This window comes from Akebia trifoliata, chromosome 11, assembly GCF_017979445.1.
Source record: "Akebia trifoliata isolate Shusen 1 chromosome 11, ASM1797944v1, whole genome shotgun sequence".
Lineage (NCBI taxonomy): Eukaryota > Viridiplantae > Streptophyta > Magnoliopsida > Ranunculales > Lardizabalaceae > Akebia > Akebia trifoliata.
The window spans coordinates 42,225,143-42,250,317 of NC_141385.1; the positions used below are offsets into that span (position 1 = coordinate 42,225,143).

Sequence of the window (25,175 nt, forward strand, 5' to 3'; positions counted from 1 at the left end):
CTTAATTGGTGAATGTTCATCACGTGGGACTTAAATGGTCCATAAAAGTCCCTTCCAGTCATTTTGTCCCATTACCTTGTCTGAGGAGAGGAGAGGGGATAGGAGAGTTGTTAATTATTTACTAGAACCAGTCGACTCAGCTATCAACAATGTCTGGAATACTTCATGTAGCTATGTACCCATGGTTGGCGATGGGCCATATTATTTTTTTATTTCGTCTAGCCAATAAACTGGCTCAAAGGGGTCATCGAATCTCCTTCTTTATACCATGTAAAACCCAATCCAAAATAGAACCTTTCAACCTTCACCCGGATCTCATCCAGTTTATCCCCGTTGCGATCCCTCATGTAGATGGACTTGTAAAAGGTGCAGAGACCACCAATGATATTCCACCCAATATGATTCCCCTCATCGCTAAAGCCCTGGACCGCACCCAGAACGATATTGAAGGTTCTTTGCGTGATCTAAAGCCTGATTTAGTGTTCTTTGATGTCGCCTACTGGATTCCTTATTAACTAACCGACTCGGCATCAAGTCTGTTTATTACCACATCCCCAGCATGATAATTATTGCTTATTGCCTAGTTCCTGTTCGTGTACAAAATGAGGAAAATCATCCAGTAGAGGTCCTACTCATGCAACAACCTAAAGGCTTTCCACCTTCCACTGTCAAGCTCCGACTCCATTAAGTCCGTAGCTTGATTCGTTGTGATGGTGAAGAAGAGTTTGGTGATGGGATGGCATATGAGAAGCGTCACATGATATCCTTTTCAGAATGCACTGCAATTTCATTCAGAGCATGCCGAGAGATCGAGGGACCTTTCTATGATTACCTCAAAACCCAATATTGCAAGCCAATGTTTTTAGCTGGGCCTGTCTTTTCGGACCCACTAACAACTCCGTTGGAACAACGGTGGGATAAGTGGCTTGGTAAACACAAGGCAGGTTCCGTAGTGTACTGTTCGTTTGGGAGTGAATCACTACGTGAAAATCCCAAATTTGCATTAAAAAATTTGTTGGGCCTGGCCCGTCGAATTTTAAAATCCAAAATCCGCGGCCCGTGGACGACGTTTTATACCTAATTTATAATATGCCTCTCATTGTTTCTCTCCCTCTCTCACTGTTTCTTTGCCTCTCTCACTCTCTCATCGATCGATCGTCTCTCACAGTCTCTCATCGATCGATCGTCTCTCTCTCTCACAGTCATCGATCGATCGTCTCTCTCTCTCACAGTCATCAATCGATCGATTGCCTCTTACGGTCTCTCTCTCTCACAATCTCTATCACAGTCATTGATCGATTGATCGCCTCTCACGGTCTCTAACTTTCTCACAGTGACTCTCTCGATCGATCGACCTCGTTTTTTCATTCGTTTTCTCGATCGATCGACCACTCCATCAGTCGATTGACCTCTCTATCTATCTCTCACAGTCTCTTTCTCGATCGATCTGTATCCCTCGATAGATCTCATCTCCCACTCTATTTGATCGATCGATCTCCTAGATCAGAAACAAGTTTTGGTCCATTTATAAGAAGTGAATAGGAAATTAGATCAACTGAATTTGATAGAAACAAGTGTTGGGAGTGGAAATGAGGATCAGAACGAATATCAGTGTGCAATTCTTGAAATCCCTAATTTTTCTGTTGGAATGGAAGTGCGAATTGAAGAATTGAAGATGGAGTTGTTTAGAGACAACGTGAGTATGATCAGATTGTGCGCAATTGGTGGATCAGGGAAGACTACATTGGCTGCTAAGCTTTGTCGAGACGAACAAGTGAAAGGTATATCTATCTATTCAAAACTCACATTGAACATTTTTTTTTTAACTTATGGTTATATGATTTTTCTTAGTAGATTAAAAAATTGAACATTGAATTTTATACACAATTGAATCGTGGTGAACATCCTTATTTTTCATCTAAATTACATAATTACAATTGTTTTATTTGATTATTAACTTTATTGTTTGGTTTAATCTTGTCTTATTACTGATTTATGAAATTTGCATTTACTTTGGGGGTTCCTTTGTTTGCTTGGTTAATATATTGTTAAGACTATATGATCTATTTAGAGCTTACCTTGTTAGATGAATCTATGTGTGGTGGCATAGTAAAAACAATTTGCACTTTAGGAGTGAGAGGGGTCTAGCGATTCCATCGGCATTTATGGTTAAACATGATTTTAATGATAAACTAATAGTATAACACTTATTTACCTTTCTCTTTTGAAGTTTGATAAGTTAACATTTCCCTTTGTTTCATCCATAATGATTTGGAAAGAAATTACTAAAAGAACTAACCCTTAAACTCTTTCATTCACATATATTCTTTAGTATGTGAATCCCCTTTGGCATTGACAAGGTCAAAAGCTTTAGAGAGCCACAAGAAGAAACTAGAATAGTTTCAAATTTACTAACAGTCATGTCAGAAATTGAAGGAATGGACCCATTCGACGACTTTTGTGGTCACCTTCACTTAACCAAGTGGGATCTGAACTACGATTCAGATCAATTCTTATGGAAATCTTGATGAGTAATGGTAGAGAAAGCCAAAAAGCAAAGGCAAACTTGCCCATACTCTATCTCACATTCTCCCACCACCTTTTCCTTTGACCTCAACTGTGGGGAGCTCATTAGATTATTTTTGGTCTTCTTTAGTGCAAGGACAGGTTAACCTTATTTATTCACATGCTCCAAATCTCTGTGTGTGTGCGTGCCACCATTCCAAACCCTTTGGTTGCATCCATTTTGCTATACAACATCAGGCTTGGACACTTCCTTGATCATTATGATATAGTTTTTGAACTTTTTATTAACAAAGAATGGTTATCAAGTTTTTTTTTTTTTTTGAGAAGTAATGGTTATCAAGTTTATTTTACTAGGATTTTGATGTAGATGCCAGATTAACACCCCCCTTTTAAGTTCTTCCTAGGACTTCAAAAATGATTGCCCTTTTCTTGTTTCTTGCCCTGGGATATTAACTAGCTTGCCTGAATCTAAAGCCGTGGATGAGTGAAATCCATTCTGATCAGTTTACTTTTTTAAGCATATAAATAAGATTTTTTTTTTGGTCGGGGGGGCCTTGAACAGGTCAAAATGTTGCTAGACCACAACCAGGAAGATATCTAGATCTAGTGTTGAAATATATGCAGAAAATACTCGTTTGCAGGTGCTGGTATCTCTATTGGTAACTAACTACAGTCAAAACCAACCAATCCCATCACTAATAGACAACCTCTAACCAGTGGCTGCTCTTAGATGTTCACAAGAATGATATTCGAGGAATTGTCCCTCACCCACACACCAGTAATGGAGAACAAAATGTGGTGGTTTGCACATCGTACTTCAAAGATCAATTATGACAACAATGAGTGTCAATCATATAAAAGATTTTTCTCTTTCCCATCTTTTCAGTCATCTGTTCTTTTGTCTTTATGTGTGTAATACTATGTGCTATCCCTGAACAGTGGTGGAACTTTTGTTTTCCACCTTGGTATTGTTGCTGTCTTCGAGAATGAATCCTCCATTGTAGGTAGACAACTGAAATGTGATGAACAATGATCATTAACCAAAAACACCAAATCTAGAATAAAGTCTCTCATCTCTCTCCAAAACAGAATGTAACTCAAACCCTACAACCATCACTCTAGAATGGTATAGTTTATATAGAAAAAATTGTTGCACAAAATTAATTATTTATAGTGAAAACCTTCAATGTGACCTCTTACAAGAACATCGAACGGTCGAAGATTGCGTTCGATGTGCCCAAAATGGAAGCGGAGTACGTAGATGGTGTGATGAGGCTGTATGCTACGGTGGTGTTGCCAAAGAACATGGCGGGGGTGACGGTGAATCAAGTGTGGCAGGTGGGGTCATCTGTCACTAATGGAATTCCTAATGTCCATGGATTTGGAGACGATAATTTGGGTTCGAAAGGAACACTTGATTTAATGAGTGGGCAGAGCAATAGTACCCAAAGTAGAGGAGGAAATTCAAATCTCAAAAAGAGGAATATAAGTTGTTTTTTTATGCTTAATTTTGTTTATTTGTGGTTTTTGTTACTTATTGGTTTCCTTGTTATATGATCTTAAAAAAAAAAAAAACTAATTTGTATTGTTTTTTTTTGGCAGATTCATGGAATTCTGAATGCAGTGAGTTGGGGAATTTTGTTTCCAATTGGAGCCATATTTGCTAGGTATCTCAGGACATTCAAGTCAGCAGATCCAGTTTGGTTTTATCTTCATATCTTTTGTCAGAGTTCTTCCTATGTTATTGGAGTTGCCGGATGGACTACTGGTCTTCAGCTCGAGGCCAATTCGAAGGGTTTGGTATACAAATCTCATCGGAATATTGGGATCACTCTCTTTTGTTTCGCAACATTGCAGGTAATTATAATTGTTCCTAATTTGTTCATTGTTTTTTATTTTAGGCACATTTTCTTAATCAATCATAACGAGTTTATAATTCTTTGTGTTGTGCAGATTTTCGCATTGTACCTAAGGCCAAAGAAGGAGCACAAGTACAGGATTTACTAGAATTTTTACCACCATATTGTTGGATACTCCATCCTTGTTCTTGGTATCGTCAACGTGTTTAAAGGTCTAGACATGTTGGATCCAGCTAAAATGTGGAAAACAGCTTATATTGTGGTATTGTGTGTATTGGGTGGGATTGCATTAGTGTTGGAAGTTACGACATGGATCGTTGTTCTGAAGAGGAAATCCGAGGCATCCACCGAACCTTATGATGGGAATGGCCAGTAACAACCACTCACAGTTTGATCGACAACAAGATTGCAGGGCCACATATAGTATTGAGGAGAGTTGGTTCTCTTACAGTTTGTCTATAAAGTTACTTCTTAGGCTTTCTCTTAGGTATCTCTTAGAATCTATTATTGCTTCTTCAATTGTTTGTGTTTTGTGTTCTAAATTAAATCAGGAGTGTGACATAAATAGTTGTATATATATCATATACTGCTTTATTGTCAGTTATTTGTAGCTTTGACAGAATTTTCGATCTTAATAAAGAGGTTTACATGTATATTAATTTTGGGTTATTTAGTTTAGTTTTGAGCTTGTTTTATGAATTTTTTTTTTTTAATGATTTTTTTTATATTATTTCGTTCATTGTGATTAGTGAATTAGAAGACCGTGTTATTGTTTGTTAAACCTCCAAATTTGACGGTCATACTTTATGGATTTTTTTTTTTGTTTTTTTTAAGTCCATTCTCCAATAATTTGATAGGCCAAGGCCGTCAAAAAAAAATTCTACAAGAGAATATTTGACGGGCATATTTGACGGGAGGGTCCGTCAAATTTCTCAAAATTTGACGGGCTAAGACCGTCAAATATGAGCCTTTTTCACATAGTGAATGTGTGATGAACAAGGATCAGTTTGAGGAATTGTTACTTGGTTTTGAGTTAATGGGTTTGCCATTCTTGATGGCTTTAAAACCACCACAAGGAATTGAGAATATTAAAGCCGCGTTGCCAGAGGGGTTCGAAAACAGGGTGGAAGGAAGAGGTGTGATCACCAGTGAATGGATGCAGCAGCAATTGATACTAGCGCATCCATCAGTGGGATGTTTTGTGACCCAATGTGGGGCAGGATCTATATGTGAGGCCTTGACGAATGAATGCCAACTGGTGTTGTTGCCAAATTCAGGGGATCAAATTCTTCATGCAAAGCTACTGAGTGGGGATCTCAAGGTTGGAGTGGAGATTGACAAGGGAGAAGAAGATGGGTTGTTTACAAGGGAGTGTGTGTGCAAAGCAATTAAGTTGGTGATGGATGAAGAAAGCCAAGTAGGTAGAGAAGTGAGAGCTAATCATGCTAAGTTGAGGGGGATTTTGTTAAGTGAGGGCTTTGAATCTTCATACATTGATAGTTTTATCAAGAACTTGCAAGATCTCTGCTCAAGCTAATTGTGTGTGTGTGTTTTGGCGCAACATCATCCAAGTCCCATTATTATACATATGGGTTCCAATCTATCATTGTGTAATAATTCTATTTGGGAACATCTATGATTTTGCAAATTGTGAATGTCATCGTTCAATTGATTGTTTACCTTTTAGGAAATGCTTGTTCGTCAATTTATTCAAAATAAACTGGTGTAATGATTTTCTAACTCGACTCTGATAGAAAAACTAGAAAACTCACTGACGTGGCTTGATTTTTCCCTTGGGATTCACAACTGTACATCCCCGTAAATCTGTGCAGTTGTGTATCCCAAGGGGAAAAATTCTATGATTCTTGCCCATGAAGTGAGTTTTTGAGTTATTGTCAAACTTTGTTAGGGTAATTTTAACCCGAGTCGTGCTGGGGTGACACAGGATTTACTGCAATTCTCACAATTCTGACGTGGAGATGTGTACATAACCATAGATGATCTTTCCTCGTATTGCGTGAAAACACATTTTCAGTTATGTGCTCATCCCACGTCAGAATTGTGAGAATCGCAATACATATCCTGTGTCACCTCATCATTTTCATTTTTATCCTAGTGATTGTTTGCTCACAGCGCAACACCATTGTGACATGTACTCATAGCAATAAGAGAAGAACTCTCTTTACTGCCCATAATTAAAAAACGAAATTTCCTCATTACATCACGAAAAAATATTACAATTACTCATAAATCTAAGATTCACCAATCATATATACCCACGTGTATTGAATGGATTTCCTAATTTACAAAATTACCATTGTATGCTTAACGTGGTAAGCAATGACGAGTATGTGAGCAAAAATTCTGCGAGCAAAAAAAGACTCATTAGATCACCTTGTGGCATTAAAAGAAAATCTGGGGTCCACCAATCAAAAGTTCCCACGTGTATCGAATAGCATTCCTAATTCATTAAAGTATCCCTATTAGTTATAAAACTACCCTTGTATGCTTGACATGGCAAGCACCGAGGAGTCTGTAAGCAAAAAGTGACTCCACGATCCAATACCACAGTATTGTAGATGACAAAATTCTATGAATTTTACACAAAAAAAAAAAAATTATCTTTCACCGTTGAATTTTAATTTGAAATTTGTGTGAAATTTGCGTCCTCACACACACACACACACATAGATATATATATATATATGGGGAGCAGTTCAACGGCCCTAAAGTTTGCCAAACATTTTTCAAAACATGGGTTAGAAACTTTGGAACGAACTGATTCTTTATGAGGATGATCTCTACGGTGAAGAAATCATCCTTTCCAAAAATCAGCTCATTTTGAAATTTCTAACCCTAATTTACAAATTGAAGAATCGTGGACCGTCCAATTTTTGTAAATCACTTTTGATGGGGTTAGAAGTTTTGAAATAGGCTGATTTTCGGTGAGGATGATCTCCTCATAGAGACATCCTCACAAAAAATCAGTTCATTCCAAAAATTTTAACCCATGTTTTGAAAAATGTTTGACAAACTTTAGGGTTGCTAAACCGCTCCCATATATATATATATATATATATATATATATATATATATATATATATATATATATATATATATATATATATATATATATTTGGGGGCGATTCAAGGGACATATGTAAAAACAATGGTTTTTCAAAATATGGGTTAGAGATTTTGGATTGAGTTGATTTTTTGCGAGGATAGTCACTATGGTGAGAAGATCATCTCACAAAAAATCAACTCAATCTGAAACTTCTAAATCCATCAAAAGTGATTTACAAATTATTAACAAAAAATCAACGATCCACATTCTAAATCACTTTTAATGGGGTTAGAAGTTTCAGATTGGACTAATTTTTTTTGTCGAATGATCTTCCCATCATAAAGATCATCTTAACAAAAAATCAGTCAATCCAAAACTTCTAACCTATATTTTGAAAATTTATTAATGTTACATTGTTTTAACATATGTTTTTTCATGTCCCTTAATCCGTACCTTATATATATATAAGGGGTAGTGTTCAAAAGTCAAAATTATAGTCTAAGTGTTTTGTCTTACATGGGTAAGAATCTCGGAATGGACAGACTTTTTGTGAAAATGATCTCTATGGTGATTAGATCATCCTCACAAAAATCAGCCCATCAAGAAACTTCTAACCTCATGTTAACAATGTAATAAAGACTACAATTGGTATAAAATGAAATTTGAACTGCAAAGAAAAGGTGGCTTTCTAATAATTGCTTTCAGGGTGAAAGTAATTGAAGATTTTAAGTACAGCCAAAGTATCTCAAGAAGTTACCTAATGGATGATGTATATGCAGAACAAAATTACAACCCCCAGTTTAGCCAATTAAAAGTAAATACAAACCAAAATACCCACCAAAAAACCACTATAGATCAGAACCCCATCAATGCTCCATAGATCCAGTCCTTTTTCTTGCAACTGATGGTCCAGCATCAACCGAAATTTTTGTAAATAATTTTTTTAATAAAGTGAATAATAATAAATGCAGTTAATCGGAGATACTTAATACGGAAAAAAAAAAAAAATTAAGATTCCAGGGTTACCACTAAACACAAGTTCACAATCGATTTGATTTAACCAATTGATCAACATTACCATGGCCAAAAATCAGCCTTATATATATATACATATATGGGAGCCGCTTGGGTGCCAACTATTTGTCTTACATGGGTTAGAAGTTTTGGAATGGGCTGATTTCTGATGAAGATGATTTGCGTGACGAGGAGATCATCATCACCAAAAATCAGCCTATTCTGAAACTTCTAACCCCATCAAAAGTGGTTTACGAAAAATGGATAGTTCACGATTTTTCAACTCGTAAACATGGGGTTAGAAGTTTCAGAATGGGCTGACTTTTTGTGAAGATGATCTCCTCATTGGCCAACACATTTTTTCCTACATGGTTTAGAAGTTTCAAAATGGGCTGACTTTTGGTAAAGATGATCTCATTCTGAAACTTCTAAACCATGTAGGAAAAAATGTGTTGGCCAAATAGTTGATGCCTGAACAGGACCCTATATATATATATATAGGATTGGGATCTATTGACTCCTAAGAATGACTTATGAAAAAAACGTAATCCCAACCTTTTAAATGCAAAATCCAATGGTTGAGATTTATGAGTATTTTGATAATACAAATCTCAAAGACAATTATCCCAAGGATAGATCTTATCCATTGGATTTTGCATTTAAAAGGTTGGGATTATGTGTTTTTTTCATGAGTCATTCTTAGGAGTCAAGAGATCCTGACCATATATATATATATACTAGAGTTCACCCATGCCTATGGCACAACCATCATCTCTCGAGTTTAGGGGGTAAAAGCGAAAAAAATAAAGTTAGAGGGGTATTATTATCATAAAAAAAATTGAGATTAAAAGTGTAAAAAATGAAAAACAATAAAGTGGGTAAAAAATGAAATATAATATAATTAGAGAAGGTGAAGAACAAATAAAATAAAGTGGGTCCCAAAAAACTATAACTTGATGGAAGGGTATTATTAAAAAAAATTGAGATTAAAGGAGTAAGAGATGAAAAACAATAAAGTGAATTAAAGGGGCAAAAGTAAAAATATAGTAAAGTTAGTGGGGCATCTTCTTTCACATTAAGGGGGTAAAGAATAAAGGAAATAAAGTTGGTCTCATGACACTATAGCTTGATGGGAGGTCTAACCCACAAAACTGTAAATGATTGGACGTTTGTGTCACGTACAACTGTTCCAACTCAGTTGTGTTATATATATATATATATATATATATATATATGGAGACGGATCATAGGGCATGTGTAAAAACAATGTAATAATAATAAATTTACAAAATATAGGTTAGAAGTTTTGGATTAAGCCGATTTTTTTATGATGATCTCTATGATGAGAAGATCATCCTAAAAAAACATCAGTCCAATCTGAAACTTCTAACCCCATCAAAAGTGATTTAGAATGTGGACCATCGATTTTTTACCAATAATTTGTAAACCACTTTTGATGGACTCAGAAATTTCAGATTGAGCTGTTTTTTTTGTGAGGATGATCTTCTCATCATAGAGATCATTCTCACAAAAAATCAGCTCAATCCAAAACCTCTAACTCATATTTTGAAAAACCATTGTTTTTACATATGTCCCATGATCAGCCCCCTATATATATATATATGAGAGAGAGAGAGAGAGTCTACCAAAGAGCCTATTAATTATGCAACAATCAGGTTCATCCTACTGAAAACCTCGCCTATACCCCCCACCCCCAAAAAAAAAAAAAACCCTACAAAGGGTTGAGATGATCGGGCTAATTTTTGCACAAGAACATGACCAGAACAGTTCGGGACCACCCTCAATATGCTTGCCAAATGTACCATAGAGATCCTTCATTACTTTATTTACTAAAATAGTATAACAACATTCTCTAGTAGCCAAAATATTGTGAACCTCATTGATTAGGAATAGAAACCAATGTAAATAAAATTATTTCCCATAATCAAAATTCAAGTGCTAGAGACAAAACTCGTGTCAAAAACTGAAATGATGAAAGAAACAGCTTACCATGGGGATCTATAACTCTGTTCGGGTGATTTTACTAGATAGATTTGAGCTTAGCCAATTCGTGTAACACGTGGTTGATGGCTCTCTCAATCCTCAACCTGTTGACCTGAAGAGGGGAAAAAAATGCATTGGGTGTTGCAAAGACTAAACGATCCTGAATAAAGAAAATGCATAAATTTACGGAATTGGACATAATTTCTCAAAATAATAATTGTGAGAACGAAAAAACACAAAGAAGAACGACCAATTTGACGGACAAAAACAAAAAGACAAAAAGGTCTTACCACTGTTTAAATTTGCAAATCAGTACATGAAGTAATTACCAATTCTAACTATGAGAAGAGTTAATATATTGCATTTGATCCAAAATTTAACTCTGTTGCCCGTACCAAGAAATGATTACAAGCTGTGTCACTGTTGATTTAAGCTCATAAATCAATTCAGGAAGTAATAAAACCATTAACTTGTGAGAAAGGTTGTTACATTAGTAAATGCATTCCAACAAAAAATATTGCCATCATCTCCCCCGCAAATATGATGAAACCATTTCCAGTAAATATGTTCACATATCTCATCCTCATGTAGGGCTGGGGCATACAATGGATTGGATTTTTTCCCAAATTAGCGGGTTGATCCTGAATAAAAAAAATGGGTCAAATATGGTTTGATGTACCTTGATCCAAGTCGGATCTGGCTTGGATACAGATCCATCCCTATATCCACCTAGATCCAAATGAGATATTGCTTAGAAAATTATATTCTTAGATTTTTCAAAATATATTTTTCTACTACTTTAATACAACATGAATTCTTGTAAAATAAATAGAAAATACTAAACAGTCCCGAATTACTAAACATGACCCAACCCAAATAGAGCAATGCGGGTCGGCTTGGCTCGGATCCGGTTTAAGTGACAACATAATGATTCAGACATGATTTTATCTAGTAGGATTCAAGTCAGATTCAGATATGGATTCAGGTCCAGATAAAAATGGATTTGACTATGGAAATACTCAGATCTGGACCAGGTTCGACCCATTTTAAGCCCTATTAAAACAGTATTTCATTTTAGGTGTACAATCTAGTATATATTTAGATAAGCAGATATAAATTAAAGATATATGAACAACTTATTAGTGTGAGCTGAAAATAAAATATTTAAATAAATTCATAATTTTTTTGGAAAGGTGTGCCAGCATTATATCAGGATATTGTCTGTTTTTGTCAGTTGTTACATAGCTTATAAGTATTGATATAAATTATTTGACGTCTATCTAAAGAAGGAAATACTACAATGGCTCACATCCAGTATAGAACTGAGGAATAAATAATCAAGAAGAAATTACAATGGCCCAAGAAACCTTTTTTTTTTGTAAGCATAAAATTATATAGAACAAAAGAGGGATATAAAAGGAGGTCGAGAAGATATACCTAAAGCACAAAGAGATCTACAGATAAAAATATATTATGTATATAATGAAAATGCGACCATCATGAAGATCTTACGATTACCTTTAATGATGGTATGAGTGCAAAAACCTCATCAGCTGTCTCGGGGCAAAGATTCGCAATTAAGCAAATCTGCAGGGAAAAAACAAGAAATCAAAATGCAAGTTTGAATGGTACTCAAGAAAAAGGTCAATGGTGTTGGGCTCCAAACCTCTCCATCCGAAATATTGTGACTTTTGAGCGTTCTGAAAGTAAGTTAATTCCAACAGAACAGTTCAGCAAACAGAATAAATGTGTATAATTCATAAGCAGTCAAAGCCATCTATGTAGACTACATTTCTTAGAAACACAAAATAAAGGATACTCTAGTACTCGTCTCACAGACTGGGGATTTGTATAGTGGTCACTGGATTTGGCATACTGAAGTCCCTTGTCAAATGATCTGAAAGAAAAATCATGTTATTAACTATCCATCATTTTTATACAATAACAAGGAAATCATCAAAACAAAATAAAAACTAAAATGGAAAAGTTTAAATATGCTTTTATAATACTCACCCCGGTAGTTTAATTGTTGAATCCTCAGAAAGTATGACTAGCTGCTCCTGAATTCCTTGTAACACAACAGCTGCCTCACAGTCCATCAGGCATGTAGCGTTCTTTGCAAGTTCTAGAAAGATCAAACCAACATGACAATAAAAAAGGGTGGTACACTGGCATTACCCATGGCGCAACCATAGTCACAGAGTCAGAGTAAGGGTTTAAATCGGCAAGGGAAAACTTTGGGAAAAAAAACGTTAAAAACGAGGAAAAAAAAAAAAAGAGGAAAAAAACGATGAAAATAAAAAGATAAAAAATATATTAAAAGTTCTGAAAAAATATATATCTAATGAAAATTCATAAAATCAAGTAACTATCATCAAATCCCACATTTAAAAAACAAGAGAAAATGTTTAAATGTTTATCCATGTGAAAAAGTCAAGGGGGGGGGGGGGGGGAGTTTTGTTAAACATGAAAAAATTGTGTTTTTACTGTTTTAATCGTCAGGGATGGAAGTCGTGTTTTAAACGCTTTTTTTTTTTTTTTCAAAAAATAGACAAATTTTGTTACTCTGTGCAACTAAGGAAAATATATTAAAATGTATTTCTTGGGTATATCCCGAAGAAGGAGTGCTCAGTGGAAGACATTACTTGGGAGATTTGGAAGGAATGTAATGGGAGAATCTTTGAGGACATGGAGTACTCAGTGGAAGACATGACTAGTTCTATCTTGTATTTACCCTATTTCTTGTGTAAAATTTTTAAGGAGCTTAGAAGGGTTTTCTTTGAAGATTATGTGTTTAGGTGGGATAGTGTTTGTAATCTCTTGATGGGTGTTTAGTATGTTGGGGGTTTTCGGGTTGGTATGCCTCTTCTCTTCTTGTAAATTTCGATGGTTTCCTCAACCATATTTTTAATTTATTCCTTTTGTCTAGCCCAAAACAAAACAAAACAAAAAAAAACAGATTTTTTGCAACGAAATAGGGAGCAAGGTAGCACTACCTAGTCTTAAAAAAACCATCGCCAGATCAACGTATAAAACCAGGATGGAATGATAATATAAGGAATCCAAGGGTCCACACAATGGCATTCCGCTGCTCAGATGGACATGTAATTCACACATGCTTGGTGCAGCATGAGAAGTGACGAGAATCTTGCTCATCAATCTAAGAATGAATTGCAATTTTTTATGGATTTTTCTAGACTCATAATCAAGCTCCAAATCCATATAAAATCTGGAGAAGTTTTGAGCCCATGATTCAGCCCATTCTAGAAAGAATTGGGAGTTTCATTACGAACTAAGACCCAAGGCAGGTGCAGTGAATAGAGCAATGTGCGGGTTGGGGTTTCAAGGAGGAAGAGGAATGCAAGCTCCAAGCATAGCTTCTCGCATAGCTAGAATAGGAGAATAGGGCCATTTCAGCCACGCCAGCATATGCTAGGCAGGATTCTATTGAGCAAGCTTTCGCACATTTTCGTTAATCCATGAACAGGATCTATATGGACACATAGATCCATGAATCCATACATCTCGATCGGAAAAGAATCAATAGAAAAAGAAAGAATCAGAATTGATTGATATCTTTCTCAAAACAAACGAAAGATGAAACATAAATCAAATATGATAACAGAATCTACTATTTTCAGTAAATTACATTTGATTATATATAGTAATCTTTTAACTTACTATTTATAATAAATAGAAATCATATAACCATTCTCGTTCTTACTCTTATTAGTAAATAATGGATTAACTATTAAGTGTTTTCTACGTTGGTTGACTAGTATTTTGAGAGCAAGTTAGCCCACCTTATAGGTGATTCCTCCTATCAAGGTTAAAAATCTTGTTTGAGGCAATATTTCAGTTGAGACAGCCTCCACTGAAAAATTCAAAGGCAATCCGAAACATTCAATGTTTCGGGGCCAATTTTTTTGTTATGGTCTAGGAATGAAACAGTATGAAACTTTAAACCATGGTTCCAACTGATTTAGTTACCCAGATAGACAGAATACCATGAAATTCACAAGTAAAAAAAAACTGTAAGGAAAAGAAAAGGTGTAGTTCCATAAATCAGCATTTCAGAAATTAAAAAAATAAAGATTGTACGGCTACAGAAAGTACCAACCCTCTTCAATTTTTAGCTCTGGAATGGTGGGTACTTTAGGCAAATTGCTATTTCCCCCAGCCTTCCCTGCCTTGTCTCCTTTTCCACCTTTGCCCCAATCACCTTAACGATCAAACATTATGCAAGACAGACTAAATCAATGTGACAAACATTGCCCAATGCCCAAAGATAAACCAATACATCTGAAACTGATTAAGAAAACAATGGAAAGGGTGAATGAAATCTGACCTTTAGAAACTGGGGTCTCGGATGAAAACTTTCCACCCGACTTCGATGTAACACTGATTTTGGCTCTTGGTGATCCTGAAAATTTTAATAATACAACTTCATGGATTGTACCAAACAACGAAAGACGATCACACCAACATTCCAATGCAGAAACACTTGAGAAACAAGATAATGCATGGGATTTTTTGTTTTATAATGCATGGAATATGAAAAATTCAAAAGGTAGATAAGATAAAACATTTGAACCTTCAGAATCTGATGAGTTTTCGAAGTGAACGCTCCTCCCTTTCTTGTTTGAACTACCATCCTTCCCTTTCAATGACGCTACACAGTGTTCAAACATTAAAAAAGAGCAGTTACACAAACAAAGAACTATTTTAATTGCATTTTTTAGAATATGAATAAGGAAAACGAATGAGTCACAATTAATAAGACCTAGTTATTGCTATAAAGAGTGTTCACATCGCATAGACTTGTTATTTTTTTTTTTTAAATGTTTGTTGATGAGATCAAAATTAATTATCTACTCAAATTCTCCAGTTATATAATACATATAGTTTTTTTTTTTGATAGGCACATATAATACATACATATATACAAATCATACATAGTAGTGGATTTAATCACATCATTGTTTGTCCTCTCACAAATCATATTGATCTCATTTTTTTTAAATGGATTATTCAAAAAACATTGTACAAATTCCACACTGTCAAATAATTCATACCATTAATTATATGGTTCTCAAAGTATATATAATTAACCTTTTTGGTAAGTGGCCTTAAATCACCAGGTTCCACATGCACCTCTTCTTCTAATGGTCTATACATCCTGGTGAAGTATCTAGTTTACATTTTTCATTTAATATTTTTACCATTTGTTCTCAATAAAAATATTATCACAAGATCATATAACTAAACAAATGTTGGGACCGGCAAACATGAATACAAAATCTTATAGGTGCCAAAAATAAAAAAGAATGAAACATTTGAACCTGAGAAATCTTAAATATCTCTTTCAACTCTTTGTAATTCTATCTCTATCTTGAGAGTTTAGGAAGACCAAAAAATAATAAAAAGGCATCTATATTTTCTCTCCTCTGAGAATGGGGAAGATATAATATAGAAATCCAATGACCATACATATTCCCCTATTAAATATAATAAATATGCAAAAAAGAATAGTCCCAACTAAATGTGAAATGGTGATACATTAAACATTAAACCACCAAACAATAAAAAAATAACCAATAAATTAGTTATGTAACTTTAACAAACAAAAAAAGTCACAAAGATTGATGTATATATATAAGATTATAACCCACTTAAAAACCACATGGACCCCACTTAATATTCCACTGATGTATATTGGCTCCATTTAAATTCCATTCAAAATATAACATGCACCAGACACAAAACGCATTGCACGCAACATGAAACTAAATGCATGTGAGTGTTGAGCTGGTCCTTAGAAGGGTTATACCCAGAAGTTTACCAATCTAACATGCCTACCACTCCAACGTACCGGCACATTCCCATGACCTTGTTACTGTCGATCCATCCATATCTTAGCTCATTATCAGAAAAGAACTATTGCCTGATTGGTGCAAGCACCAGACACAATGCATTGCATGCAGCATAAAACCAAAACGTGTTAAACTGGTCATTAGAAGGGTGGTCATCCCCAGAATTTTACCAATCTAGAAATCCTATCATTCCAACGTATGGGCATATTCCATGACCTTGACTAATTTTCACTTATTTCTTTACAGCCTATTCATCCACGTATTAGCTCATTATCAGAATGTAACTGTTGTCTGATTGGCACAATCTTAAGGTCAGGAACATTCTACAAGTTGCCTATCATTTACTCAATTCACATCATGAATACAAATAATAATGAATGACAAAATGCCCAAAAGAAATCTTAAGTGACTTAACAGAAAGAGACCAAGGTTGCTGTTAATAACCTTTAAAAACATGAGAGTGGATTTTAACAGAACCGACATGATGAACGATCGAAACAGCATCATTACTCTATGTAAAGTACAAGCTACTAAAATAAAAAAAACCAAGAATAATGAAGAATATAAAACAAAGACAAAATTCTACCTTTTATGCTTTTTTATAGAACCTTTTTTTTGCTTTTCTTTGGAATAAATGTATAGATAATCATTTGCGTATAACATCAGTAAACATGAAAACAGTGTTAAGACTACATTTTGATGTGTTACTTGAAATACAAATTGATACAAGGGTATTCCTATAATTATAATTATTCTTCAGCAAAAATATTTTCGTAATATATGTCAAGGCATAATATAAACAGTGAGAATCTTTTCATCTGTCACCTTCTTCCTGGAATTCCAAGGTATCAGACCTGGTCCTTCTTCCCTTGGTTTCATCCACTCAAAAAGTTCAGTCAAGTATCCCTTCTTCTCTTCTATCTCACACCCTAATCTCTCTTAAACCCTAACCATCCATATTTATATCTTTCTTTCCTTTATAATGGTAAAACTCTAATCGTCTATTTTCTCCCAAATCCCAATATTTCTATCCTTTTCTCATTTTCTGATCATAAAACCGCAATCATCTATTTTCTCCCAAACTTCTTTTCTCATTCCCACATCATAAAACCTTAAACATATATTTCTCTTTTCTCTTTATCAAACTCAAACTATAGTTATCTTTCTTTTCCTTTATTTGTTCTTTCAAACCCTAATCTCAACATTTCTTCTACTCGCCCTTTTTTTTCTTTTCCCAATATGCTCTTGCATATGATCTCCACCAAGTTAACATCCAATAATTTCATAATTTGGAACATGATCATAGGAGTTTTCATCCGTGAGCAATGACTTAAGGGGAAGGTCAATGGATCTTCTAAACCTTCACAATTCCTTACAACAAAAGTGTAATACCCCGAATTCTAATTAGTATCTCGAAAAAATAAAATAGTGAAATTTGGAGAAATTCTAACAGAGGGACTTAAGGTAAAATTTGTTCTTTCAAACCCTAATCTCAACATTTCTTCTACTCCCCTTTTTTTCTTTTCCCAATATGCTCTTGCATATGATCTCCACCAAGTTAACATCCAATAATTTCATAATTTGGAACATAATCATAGGAGTTTTCATCCGTGAGCAATGACTTAAGGGGAAGGTCAATGGATCTTTCTAAACCTTCCACAATTCCTTACAAAAAAGTGTAATACCCCGAATTAATTAGTATCTCGAGAAAATAAAATAGGGAAATTTTGGAGAATTTCTAACAGAGGGACTTAAGGTAAAATACTCAAATTTTGTTATGTTCCTCTTTAACGAAATTTGACTTTGCTAGTGGATTTAAAATGATCGAAAAACATACTTTACCCTGTAAACATGCTCGAATTCGAGTTCAGACAAAAAAGTTACAAAATCCTCGAGTTTCGCTTTAGATATTTACCAAATAGGTAAACGGCACTTTAGAGATATAATTTGAAAAATCCGATCATACCATTTGATTCGTATCGAAAAATAACCCGAAATAGAGTATAAGATTATCTAAATCGGCATTCGGAAAACACAACTCCCAAAATGATGCTTACGTCCCACTTAAGTTACAAATATCTAAATTCTATTAGAAAAATCTGATTTCTTCTAATTCTCCTCTCCAAACAAAACTCATCCATTTTTACTCAAAATTTGCAACTCAGATCTACACCGAGCTGAAACGATTCAAACTTTACCGCAAGAAGCAAAGTCGTGCACGTCCTCAAGGAATACGCGTGGACGCAAAAAAATTCGATTTTCGCCGGAGGAAAAATTTAGAGATTGGTCGAAGGCAATTTTAAACTTCGTTCAACCGTCGAATATAGCTCAAAATAGGTTGTCTTCCCTTCTACCTTCTAGTTATACAATAATTTCATTAAAAATCCATGTGATCTTCGATAGATCGATTATTTCATCACATTTATACATATTTGAACGTATTTGATCATGTTTGCATGATTATTTTTCTTTATTTTAGTTCATTTGATTTATTTGATGTATTTTATACATTTTATGAGTAGTATAAGGTTTGTATCGATTTTTGTCAAGTTTCGACAAAAAAATCAGCAATTCAGAAAAAAATAAATAAATAAACAAATCCAATTGTTGAGTTTAGTTCCAATTTTTATTTGTGTTGATTCTATATAATATGTATACCCATTTCCTACTTTTATTTCATTAAAAACATTGAAGTAATTTCCAATTACTTTAAGTTTTTAATAAAATTTAGGTTTTACCCTCCATTTCGAAACGTTGGGAATGGTTTTAAGATCCAAATCTCATCGTATAAAAATGTGATTTTTTATTTTAAAAACAAAACGTAAAATTCGACGTTTTCTCCCGATTTTCAAAACGCGATATCTTAAACGTTCCATTGAATTAAGTAATAAAAATTTTATGGTATTTCTCATGTTGTCGAGGGTTTTTCAATTTCAAAAACTTTGAGAAGTCATTTTTTAACACTTAGTCAAATTTTCACAGATTTTCAACTTTTACGTTTTTCGGTTTCAATATGTTTTCCGAGCTTTTTACTCAACCAAAACCATCAAATGGAATTGATTGATACTCTATGGATTTCAAACAACTTTAAAGGTAAAGATACTTTGATAGATATGTAGGAAGTTAGATGATTGATTGATCGATGGGTAGAGAGAACGTATGTTCCCGACTGATTGTTGGGACAGTGCTTCCAGTTCTACGTAGTAGTCATGCCACGTAAACGTGATAGATAGATATATGGATGGGATGATTGATAGATGGAAATGACATATAGTTGTCATTGGAGAGCACTACCAGACCTTGTTTGTATTTTCGATTAAAAGAAATGATATATTATATACAAAATAAACTATTTTGTTTACTAGCAAAGGTTCGTAAAAACCTATAAAGAGTGACGCATTGCTGTGTATCTGGAAGCGGCGAGTTAATCTAGGATAGCGCTAGATGTCATATGCTCTTTGGTAGTATAGGATACCTTAGAGCACATTACAGCTTATGAGATCTGGGAATTTCTCCTACTTATTTCCTGGGGAACGTTGCGTGTAAAGGCGATTTCTGTATAGTTTAGAGGTAAGCGGGGTTCACATGCATTGCCTCTTGATAGGCTTCGACGCGAGGGGTCTCCTGGGCTAGTTAGTGATCACTATTAGTCTGTAGTCGTCAAACAGTCGACCTCACCATTAGTTGAACTCAGTATTAGATTCTTAGTCAACTGCCAATTTGAGCCGGATAAATGGTCATCCAATTGTGGTATGCTAAACCGGCCACAACATCAGATTATAACGATGGGATTCCACGTCGGATTGGAAGTCTGGAATAACAAATTGCCATAGCCGAGGCGATTATATCAACGTGTTCCTCTGCTCCCTGATCGACTACACCGTCGTGTTCTTATTATGTGTCTTTTCCTTATTTTGTGATGTTTGATAGATGTTTTTATTTGAAAGATGCATAGGTTACTTTAAATGATAGAAATGATAGGTTGAAATTATTTAACTATTTATTGAGTATGCTTAGACATTTATCGTATGTTACATTATGAAAAACTTGCATTATTTAACTGTTCAAATGATTACTCGTACATGTATGACTCACTGTTAGAACGGCGTTCATCCTGCTGAGTAACATTCCCCCGTTACTCACCCTATCCTTCCTCTTTCAGATTATTTAACTATTGAAGAGTCGTTCTTTGAGGACTCTTTTGAGAAGGTCCTCAAGAATGATCAAATTGATGTCTTGCCACCACCGTGCCTCTGAGGATTAGTAGGGGATCCTAGCAGTTTTTGCTTGTAGATAAGAAACATGTTAGTTTAGAAATTTTTGTAATCTAAAGTATTATGAGATTGAAAATTTTAATGACATCAGTATTTGGCGATTATTCCGCTTACTTTAGACTCTTACATAGATGATAGTAAATATTTAATTTCACTGCGTATATTTTCTTTTCTATAAGTATTATTACTTGTGAATGTTCTAGCAGGTTGTGTGATTGGTTACCTCACACCTCGAGATTCTGACTAATGAATCATGGGGATTCATGTTGGGATTTTGGGACGTGACAAAAAGAGATTGATGTGCAACAAGCAAACAACTGTTGTTTCCATAACCATGTTTATGACGAATGGGTTCCTACTGACCAACAACTTATTGCATGGACAGACGCTACTCTTTTTGAATAAACTTGTTCAAGTTATTGGCAAATGGAATCTCCTACAAATAATGTGATCTGCAGTGAGAATCTTAACTAAGGACGCAAGCCAAACGAAAAAAGGACGACCTTAGATGCGAGCCTCCTACACCACACTGCAAAAGCAGGAAATTCAACCTCTAAGGCAAGACTCAAAGTAAAATAGAAAGACTAAATAGAAAACCTATCATCTTGACTACCAAACCAAACCTTCAAATCTCCCTCATTATTTTTTATAGGTTCATGTTTGGTTAGTACAGGAATATTGTTAATTAATTGTTAATAGTTAAAATAAGAAGTATGGGTTCAAGGGATTTCAACCTAGGACCTAGGAACAACCTCCAAAAGTCTTGACCACTTAGCTAGCTAGCACTTCTTGGATCTCCCTCATTATTCGGTCAAGGAAAACCTAAAAAGAACATTGATGTGATTAGTGACAATCTGGACTTCCAATCATCAAAAGATCTTTCGAATCCAAAGTCCCAAAACCTCTCTCTCCAAGCTTGAACCAAAAAATTAGTCACCAAGAGACTTTTTTTGAAGATATAGAAAATAAACTAGTACTAAAAGGGGAATTCCCCACATAATCAATCCCCAAGAAATGCATTCTACTCCCCCTTTCCCACCTTAAAGGTTATCTTACTCCTAAACTTAGAAATATTTTTCGCAATAACCTCCAAATACTACACCTATAGGATGATCTCACAACCCCACTTCCCAGCCATAGATGCCCTTACCATAGCTTTCCTTTATAATCCTCTTCCATAAACTCTCTTGTTCCAACCTATGGCACCACAACCAATCCCTATGAGCATCAAATTTTTAGGTTTGCATACCCAAGACAACGATACGAGATAAAATTTATGATTGACATTCTTTTCATTCCATAGCTTAGTCACCAATTCAGAGTACGGGTTTAAAATGGCAAGAAAAAACTTTTTGTAAAAATGGAAAAAAGGAAAAAAGGAAAGGCTATGAATCGCCAAATTATATTATGTATCAAGAAATAACATGCAATTAAACAACTTGACAACCATAACATCCAAACACTATCATCAAATCTCACATTAAACTACATTCATGAATCACCAAATTTTATATTATATATAAAATCTCACATTAAATAACATTTAGGAACCAAATCACAAACGACCATAACAAAAAAATGATGGGTAAGCTAGACTTGAACCCACAACGACCTCAAAATTGTTTTGCACTCTATCAAACAATCTGAGCTATGAGTCTAAGACCACAAGGCCACAAAAATTAACCATACGCTTACGAATAATGTGTTAAAAAAATATTTTAAAACATAAAAATAAAAAAACTTTTAATAACCTAAAAAATGCATTTTTGCAGAAAATAGCATTTTTTGTTACTTGTTTTATTAGCTAGAGTAGCAAAATATGTTTTAAACGTGACATTAATAAAATAAAAAAATCATCGTTTTTCATGACTATGTTTGATAGAAAATTCTTGATGAGTTTATCCAAGCGCACCTCATTTCTAGACATGATAAATAGAGAGAGAGTATTTTGGAATACTAGCAAGTGTACTCTTAGTCAAAGTAATATTGCCACCCTTGGAGAGGTATCTAACTTTCCAATATCCTAACATTTCCCCCACTCTCTCAATCACAGAATCACAAATAGATCAACTCCCAAGGGCAGATTTACAGTGAGGGCATTTGGCCCCCACAAGAATTTTCAAAGGCTATGGATTAGTAAGCCATTGCGACAGATTTTTTAGTGGCGGATTAAAAAATCTGCCACAATTACCCCCACCAAAATTCTCCCCCCTCCCCCCCCCCCCCCACCCCCCAATAAAAAAAAAAAACTTTTTTTTTTTTCACATTTAGTTGTCCCCCACAAAAAAAGTGCTACCCTTGGTTTTCCCGACATGGGCAAAATTCTGGCTCCGTCCCTGTCAACTACTATAAGCATCCCAAAGTCCAAGATAAGAAGCAGAACACGACTTCACCAAAGAACCCAAGCATATTGACTTCCCCTACCCCAAAAACCCCTAGATTTTCTTGAGGTTCACAATCAAACCCAAAATAGTTTCAAAACAACAGAGAGCGCCATAATTATACCTAATCTCCAGCAAAAAAATATCTGTAATACACACCTCGGCATAATAGAAAACAATGAGAACATTCTCACCATCCTCCTGGACTTTCAAAAAGAACCCTAACCCTGAGTTCAGATTACTAAAGAATAAAAAAAACAAGTTTTTACTTATCTACGATAAATACATTTCAGATTAAATTCAAGCCACATAGACCATGAATATCAAAATTATACCAAATGGGGGGAAAAACATATATCGATTCCATAAGAGTTGGATAAAACCCTTTTTTTTAATTATTTTTAGCTTATAAATCTCAGGTCAAATGGCATTGAATGTTGGATCAAAACCCATAAAATTCTTCTAAAAATCGAGAGAAGAGGAAAAGAAGATCAAACCTCCCTTTGCGGAGGGTGTTTTCACGGAAGACTTTCTTGCTTTGAGTGAAAACCCTTTTCCGCCTTTCTCCGCCATTGCTGCAATTCAGAGAAGCTTAAGTTGTACTAAAAAATGGAGCCCAAGCCCAACGCCCCAACTTGCATGGTTTTAAAACTCGGTTTCGCGTCTCGTCTCGTCCTAGTCCAGCCAAGATACCGAGTTAACTTGGACAACACGTCTCGTCTCGTTTCGAGTTGTCTCGTTCCGCATTGAGACAATAGTTTTTGACCCTTTAAAAAAATCTAAAAAAATTCAGAAATATCTCCTATTAAAATAATAAAGCCAAAAAAAAAAAAAAAGCATTAAACTTTAGAAAAAAAATTCAGCATTAAACTTTAAAAAAAAAATTCATAATATATCTATTAAATAAATTAATTAAATACTTGCATGATTACATATGTTTTATTTTCATTACACAAGTACATCAAATTTATTTTTCAAATACAACATATAAAGAACACTAAACTTATCATCAAAAAAATCAAAATACTATCATGGAATAATTTATAATAGAATATCGATCCATTTGAGTTTTCTCAAAATAACACACAGGCACTATCAAACTTTTAAATGAATCATTCTAGAGTTTCATGTAAACATAAGAAAACATTGAGTTGTTAGAAATCAATCAAAGCACTAATTGCAATTCAATCAAATGCAAATACATGATAACGAATAGGTTTATACATGCAAAAATAAATCAAATATTAATATAACATTATGTTTGAGTTTAACCTAATTCGAATACAAAGCAAACATGGACTAAGAAATACTATTGTAAAAATATAAATCATAAAAGTAAAGCACCACAATAACATGAGTTGAGATTTGCACTGATGTTTGATAAAACATGTAACTTACTCACCTATAAAAGATATTTTAAACAAAAAAATAAATCAGAAAATGATTAATTAGATATATTTGATAAAAAGTAAGAAGATTGATAAGTTAAAATCAACATAAAAGTATTTTTAAATCAACATATTATTCTTGTTCCTCATAATGAGGATAAGATTGACAATTTACATAAAAGAAAAAAAAAACAATAAAGACGTCAGTTGTGGTGTTGCTCGTGTTAGTATGAGTATGCTCATTTTATTCATAGCTCGAGCTTATTTGTCCGTGGTATGAATAAGAACATTTGTACTCATACACACTAATAGATTGGTTATAACCATAATAAAAACTACCATGTCCAAACTCAACACCATAGTTGTTAGATACATCATTTTAGTTTATACATGTCTCTTGGGAATATCCATAATAATCATAATTTCTATCACCACCACTATAATATTGAGTATGAGTTTCATCATCATCATCATCACTACAAAACTCTGTCAATCTGACCAATCTCTTCCGTCTCTCTTTAAATGCATAGCACCATGGTCTGTATTTTGTGTCGTGATCACGTTATTAGTTTCATTAGCATCCCATGCTTTATTTTGCACAGTCTCTCTACTAACTCCATCATCATCATTACCACCACTCGGAGATGGAGATCTACTCATATCTCTCTTGGGCTGGGTACCAATCTCCTTATCTAACCAAGATAAGTCATTCTCATCCATCAAAAGATCTTCTATCTTTCTCAATTATTAGGGCGTAACAATTCATGCCCCTTAGTAAATGTTTTCATC

At 34.5% G+C, this 25,175-nt stretch overlaps 1 protein-coding gene and 2 pseudogenes across 6 annotated transcripts in view; 2 read left to right on the plus strand and 1 right to left on the minus strand.

Moving 5' to 3' along the window:
- LOC147391784 (DNA-directed RNA polymerases IV and V subunit 4-like) overlaps nucleotides 1–23,655 on the minus strand; it is a 39,719-nt gene extending 16,064 nt beyond the window's left edge. The window contains exons 1-11 of one of the 5 annotated variants that reach the window (XR_015183166.1): nucleotides 23,496–23,655; nucleotides 15,065–15,142; nucleotides 14,819–14,893; nucleotides 14,591–14,692; nucleotides 12,484–12,595; nucleotides 12,290–12,367; nucleotides 12,137–12,170; nucleotides 11,989–12,057; nucleotides 10,477–10,582; nucleotides 8,291–8,353; nucleotides 5,457–6,749 (exon numbers count right to left, since the gene is read on the minus strand). Coding sequence is in view for 3 of the 5 variants with exons in the window: in XM_086459752.1 (XP_086315878.1) it covers nucleotides 10,511–10,582; nucleotides 11,989–12,057; nucleotides 12,137–12,170; nucleotides 12,290–12,367; nucleotides 12,484–12,595; nucleotides 14,591–14,692; nucleotides 14,819–14,893; nucleotides 15,065–15,142; nucleotides 23,496–23,571 (696 nt within the window). In the remaining 2 variants the exon portion in view is untranslated. Of the gene's footprint in view, nucleotides 1–5,456; nucleotides 6,847–8,120; nucleotides 8,354–10,476; nucleotides 10,583–11,988; nucleotides 12,058–12,136; nucleotides 12,171–12,289; nucleotides 12,368–12,483; nucleotides 12,596–14,590; nucleotides 14,693–14,818; nucleotides 14,894–15,064; nucleotides 15,143–23,495 lie in introns of those variants that run through there. The other 4 variants (XR_015183167.1, XM_086459753.1, XM_086459751.1 and 1 more) reach the window with 4 other exon arrangements.
- LOC147391786 (cyanidin 3-O-galactoside 2''-O-xylosyltransferase FGGT1-like) lies at nucleotides 89–6,064 on the plus strand (annotated as a pseudogene).
- LOC147391787 (cytochrome b561 and DOMON domain-containing protein At3g25290 pseudogene) lies at nucleotides 3,769–5,038 on the plus strand (annotated as a pseudogene). Its single transcript, XR_015182599.1, has 3 exons — nucleotides 3,769–3,864; nucleotides 4,129–4,383; nucleotides 4,480–5,038. The product of XR_015182599.1 is annotated as a cytochrome b561 and DOMON domain-containing protein At3g25290 pseudogene (transcript).
- Nucleotides 23,656–25,175: the final 1,520 nt, after the last annotated feature.